A 23,976-nucleotide genomic window follows, 5' to 3' on the forward strand; every position below is an offset into this window, starting at 1 on the left:
AGCATGTACTGTAGTAACGTGTAACTACGTCACCCTAAAATAAAGCTTTACCTAAACTCTTGTAGCTTCTCTCTGGGCTACCCCATCACAGTGAAGAAAGACTAAGAACATTGCACAACATTTTCAATATAATCACAATAATTCTCTTTTTAAAAACATATTTTTAAAAGTGTTGTATTAGCAATATCCATTATCAATTGACCTCTACTTATTGATATAAAACAGATTTTTAAATTCAATTTTGGTTAACCTATAGGATTTATTTTTCTTACTTTTCTTCATTTTTTTGTGTGTGCAATTTTGTTATACTTTCTTATTTAGTGTCACAAACATGTGAAGTACGTTGTGGAATGCATGTACAAAATGTTGACGCGCAATTTGACCCGCAATTTCATGCTTGACCACAGCTGCACAGACCCAAAACATTAAGAATAAAAAAAAACAATGTATATTTCTATGTCAGTTTCTCACATACCCTCTGAGGGCATTTCAATTTACATTTTTGCATTTGTCAGACACTTTTAATAAATGTAAAATATCAAATAAATGTACACTATTAAAGTAGTACATTTTTATAAGTTCAAGAATGATAATTTCGCTGGGAATCGAAAACATGATTTTCCCCTTCCTATTTTTTACTTCAAAAATAGAATACCATTTTGGGTCATTTTGGCAACACAGCTCTGGGAATACACACAGGAAATTGCAACAGTAATAGGAAAAGGCAAAAAAAAATAATATATATATATATATATATATATATATATAATTATATATATATATATAAGAAAGAACACCCAAAATTGATAAAAATATAGGCAAAAAGCAATGTAGGTTTTTTTTTTTTAATGTGGGTGAGAAAAGGTGCAGGAAAGAATGTAGACTCAAACTCGTTTTTTTTACAGTCTATTAAACAAAATTGTGTTTTAAAAGTTTAACCAACTATGTTTAGAGCAAATTTAACCAGTGATTTTTTTTTTTTTTTTTTTTTTTTTTTTTTGAGTGCCACCAAGAAACACACAATCTGTAAATCAATTTACTCCTTTCAGGGATTGTAACAATGTATTTCAGTGAATCGACAGGTTTTTAACCTCTCAGTTCAATATGTTTGTAATAACTCAATTATAAGCACTCTCAAGAGCTATTCCGGCTTGTTCAGTTCCAGCTCATCACACACCGTTCGGGTGATTTGAGTTTGAAAGAAAAACACTCAAGACAAAACCTCCGTTTTTAAAAGACCATGCAGTCCTCGCTAAAGTCAGTTTTCTCTTATGGGATTCCATGTGCAATAAGTGGCAAGTTTGGTTCAGGCACCACTTTTTCAGTTTGACTTCCTCCACTTTTTCAGTTTCAGTTCTTCCACTTTTCAGCTCAGAACGGCCACCAATCCAGTTTTAAAAGAATATGCTCTTCGCTGCAGTCAGTTTCAAAGTTCTCTAACCTCTCCGCTTGGATAACCATTATTCTAGAACCGCTATAAAACCAAACCAATCCCTGTTACTTAATTAATTATATTAAGTTTATCTCTTTAAAGCTGCTTTGAAAGAGTCTACATTGTTAAAAGCACTTTATAAATGAGGATGACTTGGCTTGATTAGGTTTCTTCTATTTTTTACACATATTCCTGTCGCGAAACAAGAAGAGGTGAAGACTTAAGCCTGTTTTATGCTTCTGCGTCGAATCGACGGCGTACCCCCGCAGACCCCTATCCGTCGACGCGAACCCCTCTCCGACCCCTCCGCCGTAGCTCGACGTGCACCTCCAAAAATTTGTAACTACGCGTCGAGGCAACGCAGACAGCAAGGGCTTTGATTGGTCAGATTAAACATAATTTCAGTAGTGTAGCTTTTCCGATTTCCCCCTCCTGTTATAGCGCTATTTTTAACATTTGCACCCTCGTTCTTTTAATTATAACACTCTTAAAGAAAGTAACGTTAAATAAAGAATTAAACTAAAAATAAACAGTTTTTTTATTTCATTGTTAATATATATGTCTATATTCTTTTCTTTCTTACTCGCAATAAACTTCGATCAATCAATAAATCAACGTTTGTTTTGAAACACAGTTTGTTGTTTATTTTCAATACAATGTTTGAACATTGTGAACACGGTTAACACGGTTACATCATTGATAATACAGTACTAACCAAGTCTGCCACGGGACACATTATCCTGCATAGCACAGTTCCATGTGGAGACTGAAAAAATCCTTCAAGTCATTCCGAACAGGTATCGTTATGGCAGCTCGGGTGGAACCTTTATTTTATTGTCTATGGGTGGAACGGGCCCTGGACATCCGTGTTGATTCTGTGGGGATTTGTGTCGTCTTGTTATTCAATGTCGATTAGCTCCAGCTGGCAGCTGCAACAACATTATCTCTCTTTCGCTTGCGGCGCACGGAACCAAAGAGATTCGCCAACCCCCCCTAGCGTTCTGGCGGCGAAATGCACCGCGAAGCACCACCTCACGCAGAAGTATAAAACGGCCACGACGCCGTAGTAGTGACGACGTAGCTACGCCGTGGAGTTGACGCAGAAGCATAATGAGGCCTTTAGGCTCAATCCCAATTTACCCCTTGGCCCTACCCCTTGTTTTCGAGTGTACCCCTTAAAATAGAGTTACAAGGGCCAAGGGGTTGAAATATTCCCCTACGAAATGGAACAGCTTTTCATGAATCTGATACGTCATCAGTTGTCGGCGATGGCTCTGCTGTTACAGAGTTTAACAGGATTTCTTCATGACAACAACTGACAATCAGCGCAGCTGGTCTTAACTTTGAATAAACATGATGATAACATCCCTTCCTCGAAATATGTGCCGTTCCGATCGGAATGGTAATTTATTATACCATTTTTTAATTTAAATGACTATAGTGTTATTATAAGAGTAAATAAAGTGTGTGGTGGAATCATCTGACGCTAATTTTAAATGTTTAAGTTATCTACTTGCGAAGCCATCTCGCCGGTGATTTGCGATGCATTCTGTGAACTTTCTCGTAGCCCTCCGTTTGGAGTGTGCCTCTGAAAAATCTCCTGCCCAATAATATTCCAATTTCACACACATTTCCACTTGCAAATGCGAAATGCTCGCACTGCACTTCACAGCCAATGGAGCTGTGATTAATGGGAATTTTGTGTAGCAACATGACTGTTATGAAACTTGCCTTTCCTGTTGGATGAACACTCTTGGCGATAACAACCCCTCCGTTTCTCATGTTTTATTTATCACTTACCCGCAATATTCAATGACTTACTTTCGAGAATGAAGAGAAAGGGGTCCTGCAGAAGGACTCTCAAATTGTAATGGGGGTTTTGGAATTGAAGTTCTTGGTGTAATAGTTGTTAAATGTTAAGTCAAGTCAAGTCACATTTATTTATATAGCGCTTTTCACAATACAGATTGTATCAAAGCAGCTTCACAGTGATAACATGAAAGTAGTACAACACAGATCAACAACATTGCTAAACACTAAATATCCCCAACTGAGCAAGGCAACAGTGGCAAGGAACCAAAACTCCATCAGATTGGATGGAGAAAAAACCTTGGGAGAACCCAGGCTCAGTCAGGGGCCAGTTCTCCTCTGGCTTACATTCATATAAATATTAAATATAAATATTGTTTATGTATAAAACGGCGCCATAACATATCGCAGGCGTTGAGTGGTCTCTTCACAGGCGTTGGAACATTCTCAAATGTTCTATTAATTTAGCAAAAATCGGTTGGTTAAGCCGGGGATTGCTTCGATCCGACACTTTGCCTCAGGCGAAAGGCTAATGTGACTATAATTTATTAAACGCATGCCTTCTACTTGTGTCTAATACTTCAGAGCATTGTGTTTGAGAGGAGAAGCGAATCTGTAAAGGCAGCAACTGTATGCCACATGTCGGATCAAATTACCCAAATAATCATTTGGTGGTTTTGGTACATGTTTATCCCGGGACGATATTTCTGGATCTCTGGATGTCCCAGGTCATGAGGAGTGTGTGTGAGCGGCTGTATCGCTGCTAGTGTGTACTTGGTTCTGGGAGATAAGTATCTTTTGCGGCAGGAAATATCTCCCAAAAATAAATACTGAAGCGCCTTGTATACGAACTGGGGATCACATGAAATACAAACCCGTTCTGCTCGCATTTGGGTGAATAGTTTGCATTTTTCTTTAACCTCAGTCAGATAATCATGACAAGAATCATATCCTCTTAATGGACACAAACAAAAGATAAGATTATTCTCAAATGCTTAAAGACATAAATGATGATCCTTGAATCAGTACATAATCATATTGTTGCACGTTATACTGTAACAATTGACTTGTAAAGACTCAAATTGACTCGAATAGTTCATAATTAGAACTAAATCAGCAAACTTTTTGCTTGGTGACATTTTATTTATTTATTTAATGACCATGCTATAAACTATATAGGCCAGTATAATATTCATTGTATATGAGTACCATCATATCTTTCAACTTTAAGGTATACCATAGATTATTAAAATCTTAGGCACTTTTGATCAACAACAAATTGGAATTGAAACATGTCTACATCATCCCAAATGTGCAATTTAAATGTTTGTATGCAACTGTTTTTATTTGAAGGTCGATTATTATATCTGAAAATGGATTTGGACCATTGTTCACTGTAACCTTTATTTTTTATAGTAATGTAGTTATTGAAGAGATTAGTTGAAAGAATGTATTCCTTCTATAACGAAACAAATAAAATTTAAATCAAAACGAATCAAGAGCTTGTGAATCAGAATCGAACCGATTTGTGAAATTTGTGTCAATACCAAGCCCAGATAAAGTGATTAGATCACAAGATATTGATATACAATCCCATGATCATGTCTATTGAATAAGTTGTAATATTTACCAAGGATGTGACAGTTATTGGCATTATTGATATAAAAGATAATGAAAGAAAACAGAAATCAAAGTAAATATTAATTGATAGCAGAACATTTTATTCTACATCGTTCCTATTCAAGCTGTAATTTGTTCAAAAAGTGCATTATTTAATTTTTTTACAGATAGCATTAGCATTAGCATTTCTCTGAAAACGTTTCAATCTTCGCCATATCCACCACAGAAAATTGCAAGATCAATATATAATTTACACTGCTACAAATGAATTGAAGTAGTGAGAGTGTGAGAGTGTTTATTTTCTAAAATTCTACACACAAAGTGTCCATTGAAAAAACAAACAAACACATGTACTACCATAGTGGCCTACATTCAGCCCTCAGACCCTTACTATTAGAACGCATTGAAGCATTTTAGTCTGGAAAATGATTCGGAGCTTTCCGGAGGCACAAGTGAACTTGCATTTATTTCACCATCAGTGGTGCCAAAACACTTTAGTAGTTCACATTAAAAGTGTTTAGGTAGCTCAGTGCTAGGTCATGATCATATCTTTTTTCTGCTCGGCCTGCAAACAAGTAGGCGGCAACTAATTGCTGAGGTCAGTGAACTACATTCTCATAATGTGGAGCTGTGTGTGTTTGTGCCGAGAAGGTCTCGGATTCTCAAAGGGCTGTTGTGTAAGCAGAGAGTGGAAGGAAATACATCAAGAAGAAGAGGGACAGTCACACTCCACCTGCTGGATGGAGCTCAAATCGACATCTCAGAAATCCTGCAGGGGAAAACCAACAAACCCTGCAGGCACACGTTGGATTTGGCAGCGGTTGACTATAACTCTCAGTGTTGGAGGCTCGATTACGCCACAGCAGAGTATTACCGCCCGCAATCCAGCAAAAAATATACTACACGGTGCAGAAAATGACATTTGGTACAAACACATGTTGTTTAATGAAGTACTATACCCCAACCACATTGGATGAGCTGTTGCAGAATTTATTCTGCTGTTGAAAAATATATTATTATTAATAATATAAATATATATGGGTTGATTAACCCAAATCTCTCTTTAAAAAATAAATAAATAAAATCTTATTACACCATGTTTTGGTATAATCCATTGAATTAAATCCTGAATTATTTGGAACTTGATTTTTGTATTAGTGCAAAAAACGTGCAATACGTGTTGCAGTACTTGTTTATTATTTTATGTTATCGCTGACATAACTTTGTTTAAAATATGAACAAATAATATTAGTAGTGTGCATAAAGTGGTAATTATGGCGGTCGCGTTTTCATAATAGAACCTTTGGTTTTTAGTACCTGTTTTTCTGGTTAATTAAAATCTAATTTTGTTTCTGTCTTTATAAAGCAAAACTGACATTAATACTGCCATTACTTGTTTTACAGTTTAAAGGAAATTTTAATACGGTTAATGGTTTATGAAATTGGATAATATTAATAGATTATGAAAAAAAAGTACAGACAAATATTCTTAAAGGGTAATGACATTTTTTGAGAACGTACAGGCTGCACATCGCTGAAAACACTTTCTTTTCACTTTTCTGGGTTTAAAACGAAACAACGTCAAGGAATGTGAGGTAGAAGCGTACTTTCGGAGTGTGTGATTGGCTGCCGGCACGATTCTTCGTCAGCATTTATTCATGAGAATGAACTCTTTTGACCCAATCACTGCGCTGTATTACGCATGTGATCTCATTTCAGTGGAGGAACATGACATGTTGACTTTTGCGTAAACATACACGCCACTTTCAAGTCAAGTGGCGTGTTATCTATATGCATTTTGAGCTATCCGCGTGCGTGTATGTTTACGCCATTAAATGTCTGAGTGATTCCGCGTTAAATGTTCGAGCGAAACGAAGCAAAATGTGGATCTACATCTGGGGAGCGATATTTTTTTTCCTAGGATGGTAGGGGAAGACTCATAAATGGTATTAACCCCAGTGACGGGTAGGTTTAGGGACGGGGTTGGGGTAGGTCATATATTTACAGTATATATACAGTAATGTAACGTTAAGTCAATAAACACGCTGAAAAACGATTATGGAATTGGCGTGTCATACATATGCCATTTCATGAGATCAGGAAGAACGCCATAATGATTGAAACAACACTCAAATCAACGCGGATCGTATAGATCATTTATGGACCGTAGCAAGCATGTTTCAAGTTTTTATGGGTATATTTAATATGCTCTAGTGCTTTAAACATGAACCAGAACCGCATATCCACACACATTTAATCACATCTTTTTCAAATGAAATATATATGTGCAATGAAGTGTGCATTGGGTGTGTTTTTTTTGGGTTGATTTCAAATATCAATAGTATTCAACAGCGATTTTGAAAAATCATTTACTATTTTTACAAATCTTACTCTTTTTATTTGTATCTATCTTATTTATATTTGCTACTGTCGAATGACTGAGCCTATTCAAACTGTCACTGACATCTTGTGCATGACAAATAAACTTGACACTTGAAACTAGATCTATCAGATTATGCTGTGTTCGCCACTGGACAAAATAGTGTTGTCTCTGAGGCATGGTGCAAACATGTTACTCGCGGTGAAACAAGAAGTTCAAACAACAATTCTGTGTTGGGCTATCTTTAGTTTAGTGTTCTGTCAATAAAAGACTCCAAACAGTTGCTCACCTGTCTTTTTAAACACAATATATTCTTTCCTGACTTTCCATGGTTTCTACGGAAGTAAAATTGCAAATTAAGGAAAGCACGGATATGACATTGATAGGCGACGCGATGACACGGACATTACACTGGTTAAAATAGCTAATTTCTCTGGATTTAAACACTGTTGGAAACATTTGTGATAATGTAAGTACACAAGTCAACAACATATATAACATTGGATATTTTTAATTTTAAAATCTTACATATTGTGCCTTGTAAGATTTGTTGTATGACTGAGTTTATTCTTTTTCTTACTATTGCTGCCAATTTGGAAACAAACAATAATGCAACCTGTAACCCGCGTTTTTCCAACCTTATACCCGCGAAAGTGCACTGGAACGGCAGTTAAACTCGTACTAGATCCATGTACTCCCAGTTACGAGCTCTGACGTCACATAGCCCGCCAAACCATACAAAACAACAATGGCTGCCCCTACGGATGCAGTGTTTTAAGACAATATAATGTTGACTAGTTTTCAGTCCATTGAGTGCAAGGATAAATTAATACCAAACACATTTTCAAAGAGCTTATCTTGTCTTATGCGGCGTTTTTCCTTCTCAGTTTCCTTCAAATAAACAAGTAGTAAACTCTTTTGGCGACAGAAATTATTACAAATGCACATAAGCCCCGTAAGGTCCACTATGCTGGTTTGTTTACATCTACAGTAGCTACCACAATTCCTTGCGGTTAGGTAGTTTGGTGGGACTGAAAATCAGGTAGTTTGGCGTGACGAAAAGTCACGAGTCGTGGTTTGAAGTCGTGATTTACGTGCTCAAAAACCTGCCTAGAGCACAGCATAAGTATTTTTGAAATGTACATCTTAGCCATACACAAATTTGCTGGGAAATAAGTGTTGTGACTGGACTTCCTAAAACTAATTGGATACTGCTGGTTTAAGCAAGTAGATCTCCAAAAGCTCCAAAATCTTTGAATCTCCTCAAAAATCATTAGGCACAGTCGTCTGATTGATAACCATTTGTAACTCACAGGGAGTACAAAAGGTTTAGAGGAAACAATTACTCATACTACATGTCAGTTAAACTGAATTGCAGTTTAGCGGGAGTAATTTTGGCTAACATGAAAGAGCCTGCCTCACCGGTTTATGAGCGGTATCATCTTTCTGGTGACCCCTACTACTCTAACTTTAGGTCCGACTTGTTGGGCTTGAGAATACAAGCGTTCTTATGAGCTAAACATGGGGCTGGTATTACAGTACTCTGAAACCTGAAACCATTATTGCAATTGGTCTCGTTTTTTTAAATAAGTGTGAAGGTATTACTTGCAACAATGCATTTCTCTGCTCCGAATAGCCTGTCAATCGGCTGACATACAGCTTAATGCATTCATGCAGATGGGAGCTAAATATGGCAGCTTGCGGCATGTTGGCTAACCCGTCAGACAGTTCTGGTTACCTGAGAAGGTGTCCGGCATTTGTAATACCAAAAAGCAGATCATCAAAGCGGTAAACCAGCACAAATGAAGCTGTATCTGGAGAGTGAAATTGCTCTAACAGATGTTGATGATCAGTGGCACTATTCCGCCAATGATTATTAGCTGTCCTGAGCATCTCCTGCCAGATAATGAATGGTGTTAACCCTCAGATGGCATCATGTTGAACGCTGGAATAGAACGCATCTGAAAACACAAGGCATCATACACTTGCCGACTTTGGAAATGCCACTGACTGGGCATACACTTAACAGGGGCCTTATGACATCAGTTTTATTTGAATTTTACTGGTTTCTGTTTAAATGTTTTAAATTAAATTCAGGAATCAATAATCCTGAAATCATGACATTTCTAAAATTTAGCAACAATTTATCAAAATTGTAACACTTTTATTATGTTAGGGCCCCGATGAAATCTGATCTGAAATCTGAAACCATTTCAACGTTTTGATTTATATATATATATAATTATTTAATTAATTCAGTTTAGAACTCAAAAACAACATTCATTCATTGAGGAAATATATTATCAGTATATATATATATATATGAAGAGCTCTTTTCCAAAACGCGTTAAACGACATTTAAAAAAAAAATGAGTTTGTCGTGTCATTCTGCTGTGGACAGAACCCTTTCACTGCTCTATCAACGTTTCATGCCGAATCGCTATATTTCCTTGTTTAAAATGTACTGCAAGATACAGTTTCTTTCCAAACCACGATAAGCACCAGCCCTGTTTTTAGCCTAAACACGATAAATCCTCAAATTCAATGAGCGCTCTACACAATCCAGCACGGCGGCACTCTGAACAGAGGTTTATTATGTTCATTCATTCCTCAAAATGAGTCCTTGTTTTCTAGTCAACTAGTAGTAGATCATTTAAGCCATTTGTATTATCAGTAATCACATATATTGATTTAATTAAATGGGAGAGAAACCATATGAGCGTTTTTAATTGCATATTCCGCATCTCAACGTATGCATAAAGCTTGCCACAAAGAACCGGCAAAAGTAATGATTATGCATGAAACATTTGAATTGTTTATTAATAAACTAGTGTTTTCTGTCAGTGTCAGCAACAAAGATAAAGTTGATGATGCTTACTCGCCATCTTCGCAGTGAACGCGCATAGAGAAACGCATACTTCGAATTAGCCGACATACGCAGAGAGTTGCCAATTTATTTTAGTTTTTAATTGTTTTGTTTAAAAGTAGATATTTAAAGCTTTCTGTAGCTTAGTTCTCAGGCCTGTGTGAGGCAAGCATCGCGGTGTTTCGGTTCATATTATGAGACGTGCTCCGGTTCACCTGCGCGCCTCTGTGTCCTGATTATATTGTCTGATATTTACTTCTAATGTATTAATCCAGTCAATTTGTCGATGAAACATTTATTAAAATGAAGATACAATTTATATGAAACGAAATTTACAAGCTTTCTACAAAACAAAACTTAATAAGTGGTCAAAATCATGTCTGACGCACTCCAAATATTTTCCGATATTGGGCAGCTTTTGAATTTTGATCCTATCTTACTAATCTCATGCGGTTCCCTTTTCATAGCCTACTCAACATAGATGAAATAATAAAAATAAGTAATGTAATATTATTAAAAACAAATGTGAAATGTTTATTTTTTTTTTTGTTTTGTTTTTAACTTATATTTAAGCGTCATGCTGCTCCGCTTTGCTCACATGTTATGTAGCCTGTGTGTGTGTGTGTGCATGTGCTGGAGGGGTGCCCATCCCTTTTTTGAATATCGTTATCATATATTGATCATTTTTAATAATTCGTTTTTTTCATGCATATGTTGAAATTGGTATTAATAATTTGTTTTTTTCATGCATATGTTGAAATTGGTATATTTGTTTGAGGTTTATTTCGATTTATAGCGTTTTGGAAAAAAATAAAATTAACTTTTAAATTATCATTAACAATATTGTTGTTTGATTTAATAATTATTGTTCAAAATGTTCAGACTGAACCAATAAAACATTTAAACAGGATAATTTGAATATTCACAAAATGTGTGGGTCTAGGTAAAAAATGTAGTTTTCCTGAAAACTATTGAAATGGATTTATAGCGTTTTGGAAAAGAGCTCTTCATATATATATACGGGGCTCCAGACTGCGACCAAATGGTCGCATTTTGCGACCAAAATTTGAGAGTGTGCGACTGAATTTTACATCCAGTCGCACATGTGCGACTAGTAAATTTGCCGCACGTTAAACGCATGGTAGCGTGGAAGGGGCGCGTCAATGAATCCGTGACAAGAATAGCGCGATTAAACGTCTGTGGGAAGGAGACGGAGACAAATATCACAACCTGATGTGCGTCTGAGCAATCAGCGATCTATCGACTCGTTAGTCGTTACCTAGCAGCGAATGCAAACAAAATGAAAGTGGAACGAAAATACGCCACTCATAGGACCGTGGAGCAGCAGCAGCGATCCGAACCATTGACGGTAAAATAAAGCCCGGAACTTGCCAGTCGCGGGCCGATCTCGCTCACGCAACACTGTTAATAGGAGATCCAGTGAAGAAATCCATTGAATTCGCCTCAGAATTAATAACATCAACACCACGAGATCCAGTGAGAAACACTCCGATTCGGCGCATAGTTCTGTTATAAACCATATCAGATCAAACAGCGCTGACGTGGAAATCAGGAGAAACACTTATAGAGGCTTTCAGTCCACAAATCAGCCTAACAGAACCATGGATTTAGGCTAATGTAGTAAGTTAACTCTAACCATAAATATGATAATGTGTAAGAAAATCAAATGCTTACAAGTAGCCTACACATCTTTTCCCAGCACTTCAATAATATCATATATAAATGTTTTATTTTTTTGTATTTTTAATGTGATTACCAACACATTTTTTGTTCATCCTTTAAAAATTGTCCTAAAAAGAAAAATTTTGAGATGTTGGAAAACTCTTATTTAAACACTTAAAAAAATAATAATACCATTGTAAACAGTAGGATGTTTATTGGCTATTTTCACTCCATATACATATTTTCACTACTTTTATTAATTAATATTAAGACATTATAAATGATAATAACTAAAGTTAATTTCATCTACACCCTAAATTAAGCTTAGTGATTTATTTTCAGCACCAGTGCTACCAGATTTTTTTTTTGTAGAACTCGCTGTGAGTTCTCATTTGAGGTGATGCTGCCCTCAACTTTGAGTCTGAAACCCTGTGAACTTAAAACAAAACAGCATATCATAATGTTAAGTCTATTTATTATTAAAGAATTTGTCAGTATTACAGTTATTTTGGGGGAAATTTGAATAATTGCATTGCAAGCTGATTTAAGGTGTGCCCCTAAATTTTTTTAGCTTGCGCTCCTAAAATTTTCAGTTAGGGGCAACAGCGCTCCTAGTAAAAAAAGTTAGTCTGGAGCCCTGATATATATATGAAGAGTTCAGATGCAAAAGCATATGAGTGCCATTTGAAATTTTCTTCTAAAATGATCATTTTTATCAAGCTTGTATATTTAAGTTCAGTGATTTCACTTAAATGGCAATGAAGATTACCTATTAATTGTCATTTAAGTGAAATTACTGAACTTAAATATACAAGCTTGATAAAAATGGTCATTTTAGAAGAAAATTTCAAATGGCATTTAGAGGCTTTTGCATCTGAACTCTTCATATATATAAACAGCTCAGAGAATACAAACATCCGTGACAACATATTAGCTCACATTATGGAACAAACACGTGTATAAATTTGCTATTATTTTAAAATCGACTCAAAATATCTGATGTCCTACGACTGGGATGGAATCAAAAGTTTATTTTGTCAGGAAACAAGTTAGGGAAAAAAATCCAGAAATAGTTGCCAATATTTGCCAAAGCCATATAATCTTTGCAAGATATGTTTTGTTGGATTGCTTTTACGTGTTATCGAGTTCAGATTCCTTCCAGTTCAAGCATGCCCTTCTTAGTTAGGATACAACATGCACCTTGCCCAGGGCTTCAAACTAACATTTGAGAGCAGTAGCACCGGTGCCACTAGTTTCTACAGATACTAATCATATTACGTTTATGTAAATGCACATTTGACTGCAAAGCACTGAGTTTGAGTTGAGATGCAGATCAAATTTTTGTTTGCCACGAAGTGTTAGTTTTCCTACTTATTGAGTTGAAACCTTTAATTATGGGAACAATCTTTGAAGGATGAACAAATTATGTTTTGGTCATCACATTAAAATAACTTTTAAATTGAATTATGGGATAACATTTAGAAATGTGATAAAATTAGAATTTGAAGTCTGTAAAGGTTGTACGATCCTTGAAAATAATGTTTTTGCCACAATACCATGGTTACAGTTAATGCTACTACATTAAATCCATTGTGAATGTTGGTTATTTGTGGACTGAAAAGCATTCTATAACTTGTTTGTTTCGCTCATGACATGTTTCTCACGATTTCCACGTTGGCACTGCTTATTTTGATATCTATCTATGGTTTATAACAGATAATTCTGCACTGTTTTAATGCTTTTCACTTGATCTCGCTTCAGTGTTATTAAGTGTTCAAACACTTTCTCACTTGATCTCCCAGCTCTGTGTAGTAAACGGCGACAGAGATCAGCTTGTGTTGCGCTTTGTTAGTAAACTTTTGTTTTTTATGTGCACAATCGAATTTCTTGTTTCTTTTGGTGCAAATGGACTATGTGCACGTTAGCATATGCTAGTTCCGGCTGCGAAACCGATATGGGGTGTCTAGTTTCCGGTAGCCTGATGGACGACGTAGAGGATGTATGTTTCTCCAGATGTCTTGAACATTTGCCGAATATTACAGTCGATTATGTTCATCGACTGGCTAATGATTTTCCTCCAGCTCCCCAGAGCAAGAGAGAAGGGGTTTAAATATTACATTTCTCAGTATTTGCATCATTTTGAAGGGAACGTTAAGTCACAACAACATCCATGCTCAGACTGATCTCATGAAATTGCTTATGTATGACACGTATCACGTATTTTTGGCATGCTATCAACACGCATAATCTCTTTTCAGCGTGTTTATGAATACCGTTGACTTAACGTTATTATTGTATATGTATATATACACACAGTGTATATATATATATATAGCATATGACCTACCTTAACCCCAACCTACCCGTCACTCCTACCATCCTAGGAAAAAATAAATATCGCTCCCCAGATGTAGATCTACATTTTGTTTTGTTTCGCTCGGACATTTGACGGCGTGTACATACGCGGTACACGTGGAATCACTCGGACATTAATGTTGCCATGCTACGTGCTCAAGCTATGCGATTAATGTACTCCATACATTATAAAATGCGAAATCATGCGTTAGAAAGTGCATTTTCCAGAACAGTTTGTGTTGGCCATTGTTGTTTTGTTTATGATGTTCAGAGGCTATGTTGTTGACAACCACTATCGTCATATAGATCAGTGTTGACAACCACTATACATGTCATACAGGGACTCAGGGAGTAAAGGTATCCGACGTTGGTTCGTTCGTTATCAAGTTAGGCTGTTTAACACATATTAGGCTGTTCACACATATTTCTAAACAGGTCTCCCTTTCAAAATAGGTTCTAAACCCAGGGGCTTCTCCTGGTTAAAGGGTATAATATAATAAATAATTAGTAGCCTAAAAACTAGTTGTCATGGATACGCAACGCTCCACTCTGTGAAGCGACTGCTTGGGTGCGGTGACAAAATGTGAAATATCGTTTACTTTTCACAATGCAGCAGCGCCTGGCTCCACCCAAATATGAGTGAAAACTGTGTTGGTTGACTTGACAATGAACAAACGAACATAGTTTTAGACAAATATATTTAGATAGCTAAGCTTTAGATAGCCGGTCCACTGATGTAGGATGTAAACAACGGCAACCGGAACCGAAGTACCCAACATCCGCCCTCAAGGCGGAAGTTAGCATTTTTCTCGTGCACATAGTCAATTCATTTGTGACTTCATAATTGCAGGCTACATTAAACCAAATATTAAATACTTTACTGTTAGGTGGCGACTTAAAGTCCAATGTGAAATATGGTCTTTTGTTGATTGTATTAGAAAAGCTATTTAATTTAATTTGAAATGTCTTCAACTTTTTTTCTTTGTATTCTTTTTTCCTCTTTGTCCAGGCCTGAAGTGAGCAGTTCCAATCCGTCCGGATCAGTCAAGCCCAGCGGAAACGGCCATAAGATCTGCTTGGTGTGCTCAGATGAGGCCTCTGGATGTCATTATGGTGTGCTCACCTGTGGCAGCTGCAAGGTTTTCTTCAAAAGAGCCGTAGAGGGTAAGCCTGCAGAACTTAAACTTACTACTTCATCTTCCTTTTTGATGGCACTGGGCTGATAAATGCGTTGATTCTCATTTTATTATACAGTGAACAACAAATAAATTGCATGTAATCAGGTTGTCCTGTTGAATACATTGTGAGTACCGTATAATGGCTGATAAAATTATGGCACATGGAAATTTAGTTTTGATGATTTTCGTCCATGTCTGTTTGGCCATCTACACTCACCTAAAGGATTATTAGGAACACCTGTTCAATTTCTCATTAATGCAATTATCCAAACAACCAATCACATTGCAGTTGCTTCAATGCATTTTGGGATGTGGTCCTGGTCAAGACAATCTCCTGAACTGCAAACTGAATGTCAGAATGGGAAAGAAAGGTGATTTAAGCAATTTTGAGCGTGGCATGGTTGTTGGTGCCAGACGAGCTGGTCTGAGTATTTCACAATCTGCTCAGTTACTGGGATTTTTCACACACAACAATTTCTAGGGTTTACAAAGAAAGGTGTGAAAGGGAAAAACATCCAGTATGCGGCAGTCCTGTGGGCGAAAATGCCTTGTTGATGCTAGAGGTCAGAGGAGAATGGGCCGACCGATTCAAGCTGATAGAAGAGCAACTTTGACTAAAATAACCACTCGTTACAACCGAGATATGCAGCAAAGCATTTGTGAAGCCACAACACGCACAACCTTGAGGCGGATGGGCTACAACAGCAGAAAACCCCACCGGGTACCACTCATCTCCTCTACAAATAGGAAAAAGAGGCTAAAATTTTCAAGAGCTCACCAAAATTGGATAGTTGAAGAAGTCAGAATTTGGCGTAAACAGAATGAGAACATGGATCCATCATGCCTTGTTACCACTGTGCAGGCTGGTGGTGGTGGTGTAATGGTGTGGGGGATGTTTTCTTGGCACACTTTAGGCCCCTTAGTGCCAATTGGGCATCGTTTAAATGCCACGGCCTACCTGAGCATCGTTTCAGACCATGTCCATCCATTTATGGCCACAATGTACCCATCCTGTGATGGCTACTTCCAGCAGGATAATGCACCATGTCACAATACTTGAATCATTTCAAATTGGTTTCTTGAACATGACAATGAGTTCACTGAACTAAAATGGCCCCCACAGTCACCAGATCTCAACCCAATAGAGCATCTTTGGGATGTGGTGGAACGGGAGCTTCGTGCCCTGGATGTACATCCCACAAATCTCCATCAACTGCAAGATGCTATCTTATCAATATGGGCCAACATTTCTAAAGAATGCTTTCAGCACCTTGTTGAATAAATGCCACGTAGAATTAAGGCAGTTCTGAAGGCGAAAGGGGGTCAAACACAGTATTAGTATGGTGTTCCTAATAATCCTTTAGGTGAGTGTATATGTTAAAAGTGTGATTTATTTTTGGAATGTACACAAAATCTTTATTTATAGCACAAGGCCCATTGATATTTAATTTTCTAACCTCTAGTTTATATAGGAAATACATGAAATAGTACGTAGCGAATGCGCAGACAATTGATGAAATTAAATGATCATATATTTAATGCATTATTTATTGAAAGTAAAATAATACAATCATTAGTGATATTATTTTATATTGTCTGTTGAGTGTGCATTTAATATGTGTGCATTAATTCTGATATTGCAAGGTGTGGATTTTATTATTGTGATCCTTTTGTAAATCACTCAATATGTGGTCATAGCAGTAAATAGCTATTTCCAGCTTGTGTTTGAAAGCATGAGTAGTTCAAAAGTCTAAAATCATTAGGAAACAAAATTTGGGAGAAATAAAAAATTCCACAAGTGGAATCGAATGTCATTCAGCATGATTTGAGAAGGTTCTGAAGGGTATTTTTTCTGTGCTTTAATGAAAGCAGGGACTTCTGATCTTTAGTACAATGTAGTTCACATGGTCAGGGTCAGAATTATTGACCTAGAAACAGTGGAGAATCTGAAATATTTCTCATTTACTCAGACTTCTGAACCACTGCTTTTTCCCCCTAATAGAGTCACCTACACTGTGTTCTGATCATGACCTTAATCTATATCCTTTGAGTCATTTATTTGGGATCTACTCCATCAATCACAGTTTCTCTAAACCTCAGGTTGGCCTCAATTAATCACAGGGGGAAAAAAAAAATGTGTAAAACATTGTCAAATCGTGGTTTCCTGTGAAGGTGTTACCTTGACATAAAATAGTTCTTTAAAGTTGTAACACAGATTGTGTCTAGAAAAAGAGCATGCAGCAATAAAGCATGTGTGCTTGGCTACCTGACAAAATACCCTACTGTTTAAACACATGCTCCATCCGAATACTGAACTACAGGGCACCTGCATAATATCCACTACAATATCTTTGGCTTTATCCATTATCCATTCTCTGAAGAGCACAAAATAGAGTTCCAGAAATAAAATACAATTCATTTTCTCCACAAATTAGATTACTTATAAACCTTTCAGAACAGACCTTCCAGGTTGAAGAGATGGTGTTTCTGTTGAAACTATGTACACAAGTCAAAGTCATTTCAGTTACAACAACAACAGTGGAGAACCGCATTACCCATAATCCTGAAGAAAAACCCATCAATTAGAAAAGTATTTGCATCTGAATTATAAACGGTAAAAAGGATGGATGACGCACCTTCACTATCTTCCAGTGTAGAAAAGCCACCCGGAAAAAGTCTGTTGGTGCATCAGTAACTACTTCGCTCAGAGAACATGTCAATCTCAGCTGTCAATCATGACATCACACTCCCATTTTTTATAGCATTAAATAATTAACTAAAACCAAACTTGTTAAAAAGTATGATTTAAAAACTACCCGAATGACATAAACTATCTTTGGAATACACGTATTCAGGTAAATTTTACAGTATGCTAACATCACAGACAATGGCAGGTCTGGCATAATGTCAATAACACATCTATAAATGACTTACAGTTTCTTTACAACTATTGAGGTAAACATGCCTAAAGTACAGAAAAAAGGTACCGTTGGGTATATATTGCGCCGTGGCGTGGAGAAGGCAGAGGTGGTGGTGAAGGAATGGTAAGAGCTGGCAGACAAGACCCTGGAGGCGATGATGGTGGAAGTTGCCAGGTGGTAGAGATCCAGAGCACAGCAGGGATTGACAGCCCACGACAGAGTCTCAGGAGGGAGGAATTGCAAGTTTACATAGTGGCTGATGACATCCGTCGAACGCCCAACAGAGATGGAGCCGATATCAGGGAATCCCATGGTGCAGACGGAGAGCTGATGGACCTGAGTGACAACGCCGGCACTAGAGACAAAAGTGCAGTTGCAGTGACGAGTATCTGAGGTGGAGCTAGAGTGCCCGAGGCGGGGGGGGAAGAAGGAACCCGCTGAAGGTGTAGGGGTGGAGAGACCGAGCGCAGCTTACAAGTCCATGGCGCAGGCAGAGTGACGACTGAATCCGGGACAATGGAACCCGGTGGAGCCGTAAGGCCGAGGGTCTCTGGTGGAGCCAAGGGTGGGAAAAGCCTTATGGTGCGTTTACACTGGACGCGAATAGCGTGTCAGGCGCAAGTGATTTCAAAGTTAAGTCAATGCAAAGACGCGTTACGCGCATAAAAAATTCCTGCAGCGCGAATTAGGCGTAGAGCGTGGCGCAGTAGATACGAATACGCCTCATTCGCCTGTCAAGTTTGCACGAATGGTGCGAATTGAGCGTCTGCCGCGTTAAACGTAAATGATTAGTGCTATTTGTGCATTCACGCGTTTGACGCAAATTCGCGCCTGCCGCTCGAGTTGAAAAATCTGAACTTTGGCGTCAATTCGCGCCGTGTTAACCAATCAGGAGCCTAGCTGCTTGCTCACGTGGTGAAGTGTCTGGATGCTTCAATAAATTATTTTGTAATATGACTAAATGCCTGGTGTGGTTCTAATGCACATCAAAGCAAATATTTTATCACTTAAACTTTATTTCAATATACGAGACGTATATATACGTATATGTTCAGTTTGTATTGAATGTTATTTACTCAATATCTAGATTATATGAAATATTATTATAATGTAAAGATAATCAACATACATGTGCATAAGTTTGTGTCTGGACGTGAGAGAGAAAAAAATCACACGACAGGTTACCTTTTGGAGGCTGGCTCTATTTATCATTAAAACAAAAATAAATGATTTTTAAGAATAAGTGATCCTCGCTCCGATGCGGGACAACAGGTCATCAAACTGGGCGCGGGACAGGCGGAAGTACCACTGACAGCGGCCGACATCCAGGCGCAGCTCCTGGAGCGAGCAAATGGTGAAACTCGTCAAACGGTTCGCCTCTGAAGGGTCTGGTGGACACAAATATGGCGACGATGATCCCCAAGCCTCTGTTCTGCTCTCCAGAGCAAATACAGAGCGGTGACTCTCTCGATGAATGCTCGAATAACATTAAAAAAGATGGCCGCCAACGGGTTTCGATTTCTGTCGCGCAATGCGTGTAAATTTTGCTTCAAACTTTTGTTTTTACACGCGTAAATTTCGCTCTTGACTTGCGAATGGATTCAAAGTGAACTCACAGTTAGAGGACTCTAACAAAGTAGGGCTGAACGATTATGGAAAATAATCTAATTGCGATTTTTTTTTACCAATATTGCGATTGCGATTTAATATGCGATTAAAAAAAAAGTTATTTACCTTCTGTGTTAGTCGACAAAGACAAGCAATAAATCATTGTACAGTAGGGATGGGAATCTTTAGGCAGCTCATGATCCGATTTATTAATTAATCTTAATAACACTTAAAATATGTATTTAATTATATGTGTAAAAACACATACTTAAAAAAAATTTATTAAACCAATGTTAAGAATTTTAAATAGGCTTTATAAAATAATATATCTTCAAAATATAAAAGCTAGTAAATAAAGAGAAACAAAAAAAGCATTACTAGCAATAAAGAAAGAGTGGTCTCAGTATTTAAAAGTAGGCTGTCTGAATGTTTGAACTGGAGTGATTTTCCCCCTCAGTTTAGATGTGATAAGCTGCATTCACACTAATGCACATATCTCTTGAAATTGTAAATGTGGTTTGTCCTGTTGGTTTAAGAACTGACCGTGTTTACATTAATTTCGTGTCATAAAAGCATTTTGACATGCAAGTTTATGCACATTTAACCAATGAGTTATTGAAATTCTCTGAATCGATCCAGGATTGTTGGGGAGAGAATAAATAACACAATATCACATACATTACAAAATAAACTGTTCTTTTCTGAAGAACAGATGCTTGATCTTGCAGACTGCTCCCGCGTGTCACGTGACCACTGTAATCGCAGCTCTTGCGATTACAAAATCGCGTTTCATCATATCGCGATTTTATCACAAATGCAATTAATCGTTCAGCCCTATAACAAAGTCTCCATGGTACTGGGTTCTGGGTCTGGCTGTAGTCTGGATTGAGGGTAGGTGCTCAGGATGTTGGTAATTTGCCCTGATTCAATACAATTACTTGATGGTCTCGTCGTCAAAAGGAGCACTGACGGCGAGGCTGCAAAACTCCACTGTAAAGTCCATCATTTCCAGTCTTCTCCGGGCCAATACAGTCAATTTAGCTGCATAATCAATTCTGTCACGATGTGTTGCAGGCAAATACACAGATGATGGTGAAGTTTGATCACAAAGTTTTAATAAATAATACACATAGCCACAGAACAAAAGGTTGGTGCAAACACTCTTTACACAGTAGTGATGGGTGATTCATGAACGATCCGTTCATTTCATCTGACACATGACAAATGAACAAAAGACTCATAAGGATGCATTATTATGATTTCTTAAAGGGACAGTTCACTTTGAAATTAATTTTTGATATGTTTTAGCTTACCTCAAGGGCATCCAAGATGCAGGTGTCTTTGTTTCCACAGTATTTTCAATTTTGACATTTTTCAGTCAAACCGTTGTTGTTGGCTAAGGGGGTCCTCCAAAGTTCATGCACAGAGAAGTCAAAATTAAACATGATTTAATGACTCGTAAATGTAAGTACACATTGATGGCCTAAGACACGAAACGAGCGGTTTGTGTGAGAAAACGAACAGTATTTATATCGTTTTTACCTCTTGTAATCATAGCCATGACAAAATGATCTGACGGCACGGGTGCTTCGGTCTGCGCATGCGCCGGAAGTGATCGCTTGTGCGCCTACGTCACTCTTTGTTTATACAGAGATTTCGGAAGTTTTACCTTTCACTAAACATATTTAGATACATGGGAAACTGGATATAATTTCGGTATATCTAAATATGTTTAGTAAAAGGTAAAACTTCCGAAATCTCCATGTAAATATTGAGTGACGTCACACGCAAGCGATCACTTCCGGCGTAACATTGAACTGATTCAGTTCGGTTCAGTTGGACAACTGATTCAGATCACTTGGACGTCACTGTGATTACACGAGGTAAAAACGATATAAATACTCTTCGTTTTCTCACAAAAACCGCTCGTTTCGTGTCTTAGGCCATCAATGTGTACTTACATTTACGAGTCATTAAATCATGTTTCATTTTGACTTCTCTGTGCATGCTCTTTGGTGGACCCCCTTAGCCTCAAAGTGAACTATCCCTTTAATTCAAAATATGATCAAGATTGCATTGGTGGATGTGTTCAGGGAATTTGTCTGATAAAAGTTTAACATTTAAAGCCACTCAATCATGAACGAAATGACTTGAATAAAAATTCTTTCATTTTGATGAAAGAGATAGAACGATAGAGAGTCTGTAAAATGATCCGAACTCCCCATCACTATTGCACAGACAAAACCAGACATTAAACAAAAGAAAAGGACTGCCTTAAGTAGTAGTTCAAACAAGGTAAATAAATGAAATATAGCTGAACTAAAATAATGAATCATATCAGTAACCATGTTAAAACCATGTGGGTGTGTTTCCCACCACTAAAGTGTGTTGGGAAAGTCAAAGGAAACCAGAAAACTAAAGATATAGAAACTTAAAGTCGGTGAAAACGAAACTAAGATAAAAGCAAGTGAATATCTGTAACTGTTGCACAGTGTTTTAGCATTTAGTGTGACTAATTGTGTGGACACTGTTTGACGGTGGTGGTTTTGTAAAACGACTGGTTTTGTGGCGAGAAGGGCTTTTCATGCAAAAATAACAGATATGAATGTGTCCTGCATAGAGGATTCTTCATATTGTAAAATGCATAGTTGTAGCTAAACTGAAATGAATAACTTTTACTAACCAACATCATTTGTTGTCAAAGTGTCAGTATGAACTGAGCTGTGTTTTCAGCACTTGATACATTTATATCTGTTATTTTTTGTTTTTCTTCCCTGATTTCTTCGGTTGCTCTGGCAATGGTGAAGGATGGAGAGCGCGACAAAACACAGATGGTAAATAAATTCACTTTAAATAATGCTTTTGCTAACAGTCGCCCCCTACAGTGCACCTGAGCTTAAATGCTTTTGTCTTCGTAGTAGTTATACTGGTACGGTGAAGCTCAATCCTTGGAGCGGGAAAAGAAAGCACCTACAAGGAAGGTGCTTTCTTTGTTTTCTTTGTTTTTTTTTTTTGCTTTCTTGTCAAGCACTGTCAGAAATGAAGGGTTAGCTAGACTCATTTTTACCTTTATCAGGGCATTTTTCATTCGAACCAAATAATAACATATATTTTCATTATTGGCCGTAATTATGGCTCAGTTATGGCCATTATATGTAAAATCTAGTTCAAGTAGCTGACAATAATGCACATGATATCATAACACAATGAACACTTGAAATATATATTTGGCGGGCACATGTGTTTGATTACATCAATCTACTAACCTCTATGTTAATGAATATTTTCTTAATGTTTGAATTTTTAAAAGTTGATTATGATTTTTCCTCAAAAGCCACGTTATGTTAGCTAGAACAGCACTTGTCTCTGTTACAGTTCATATTTATTTAGGACATATTTGTCACTATGTTATTCAACCCAAGTTGATTTCTGATTCTGCTCACAGGCATGTTAACTGCGCTAGTTTTTACAATCTAGTTTGCACTTGACTTGATTTTGCTTGCATCACAGTAGAGTTGCTGTATAGTATGAGTGCATTTGCATTGATCAGTTTTGTTGATGTGTCTTTACTATGACTAATGGGAAGACATTTGAGTCAGAGTGCTAAAGCCTGCTAAACATGTTTGAGGCATTATTGTTTTATTTGAACAGTTAATGAAAAGAGGATGTGGGGTGTCAAGCCGTGTTCTGGGAAATGAGGATAAAGCTAAATTGTTTTTTGATCACTTTTCCTCATCTGTTTCGTTGAAAGGCAGACAGAAATGGATTTCCAAGCTCTATTTGTCAGGGGAAAAATATGCTTAATAAATATGCTTGCATAAAAAATAAAAAAAAATGCTTAATCAAAGATATATTATGTCAAGTTTTCTCAATCTCCTCTATGCAGATGTAATATAAATACAATTGTCACTACTTATTTTCATGCATGCTTCCCATAATGTTTTTAAAAAACACACACAGCATCAAACATATGTAGCATATAGTACATGCAAATAGAAATTGCAAATTGCTCATTATTAAATATAATGTAAAAACAACTATTAGAGAACATTATGTTTAGCTTCTTATTAGATTGTCACACAAAAACTTCCCTGCAATGTTATAGTTAGAGAGAAATAGAACAA

General features: G+C 37.1%; 1 protein-coding gene across 2 annotated transcripts in view; it reads left to right on the top strand.

The window, feature by feature from the left end:
* Positions 1 to 23,976, top strand: part of LOC120461924 (glucocorticoid receptor) — a 99,569-nt gene that overhangs the window by 48,550 nt on the left and 27,043 nt on the right. Inside the window, exons 3-4 of one of the 2 annotated variants that reach the window (XM_039650253.2) lie at positions 15,155 to 15,309; positions 22,660 to 22,686. In XM_039650253.2, coding sequence (XP_039506187.1) covers positions 15,155 to 15,309; positions 22,660 to 22,686 — 182 coding nt within the window. The remainder of the gene's footprint in view (positions 1 to 15,154; positions 15,310 to 22,659; positions 22,687 to 23,976) is intronic. The other variant, XM_039650255.2, reaches the window with a different exon arrangement.

This window comes from Pimephales promelas, chromosome 19 (genome assembly GCF_988280905.1).
Source record: "Pimephales promelas chromosome 19, fPimPro1.hap1.1, whole genome shotgun sequence".
Taxonomy (NCBI): Eukaryota; Metazoa; Chordata; class Actinopteri; order Cypriniformes; family Leuciscidae; genus Pimephales; species Pimephales promelas.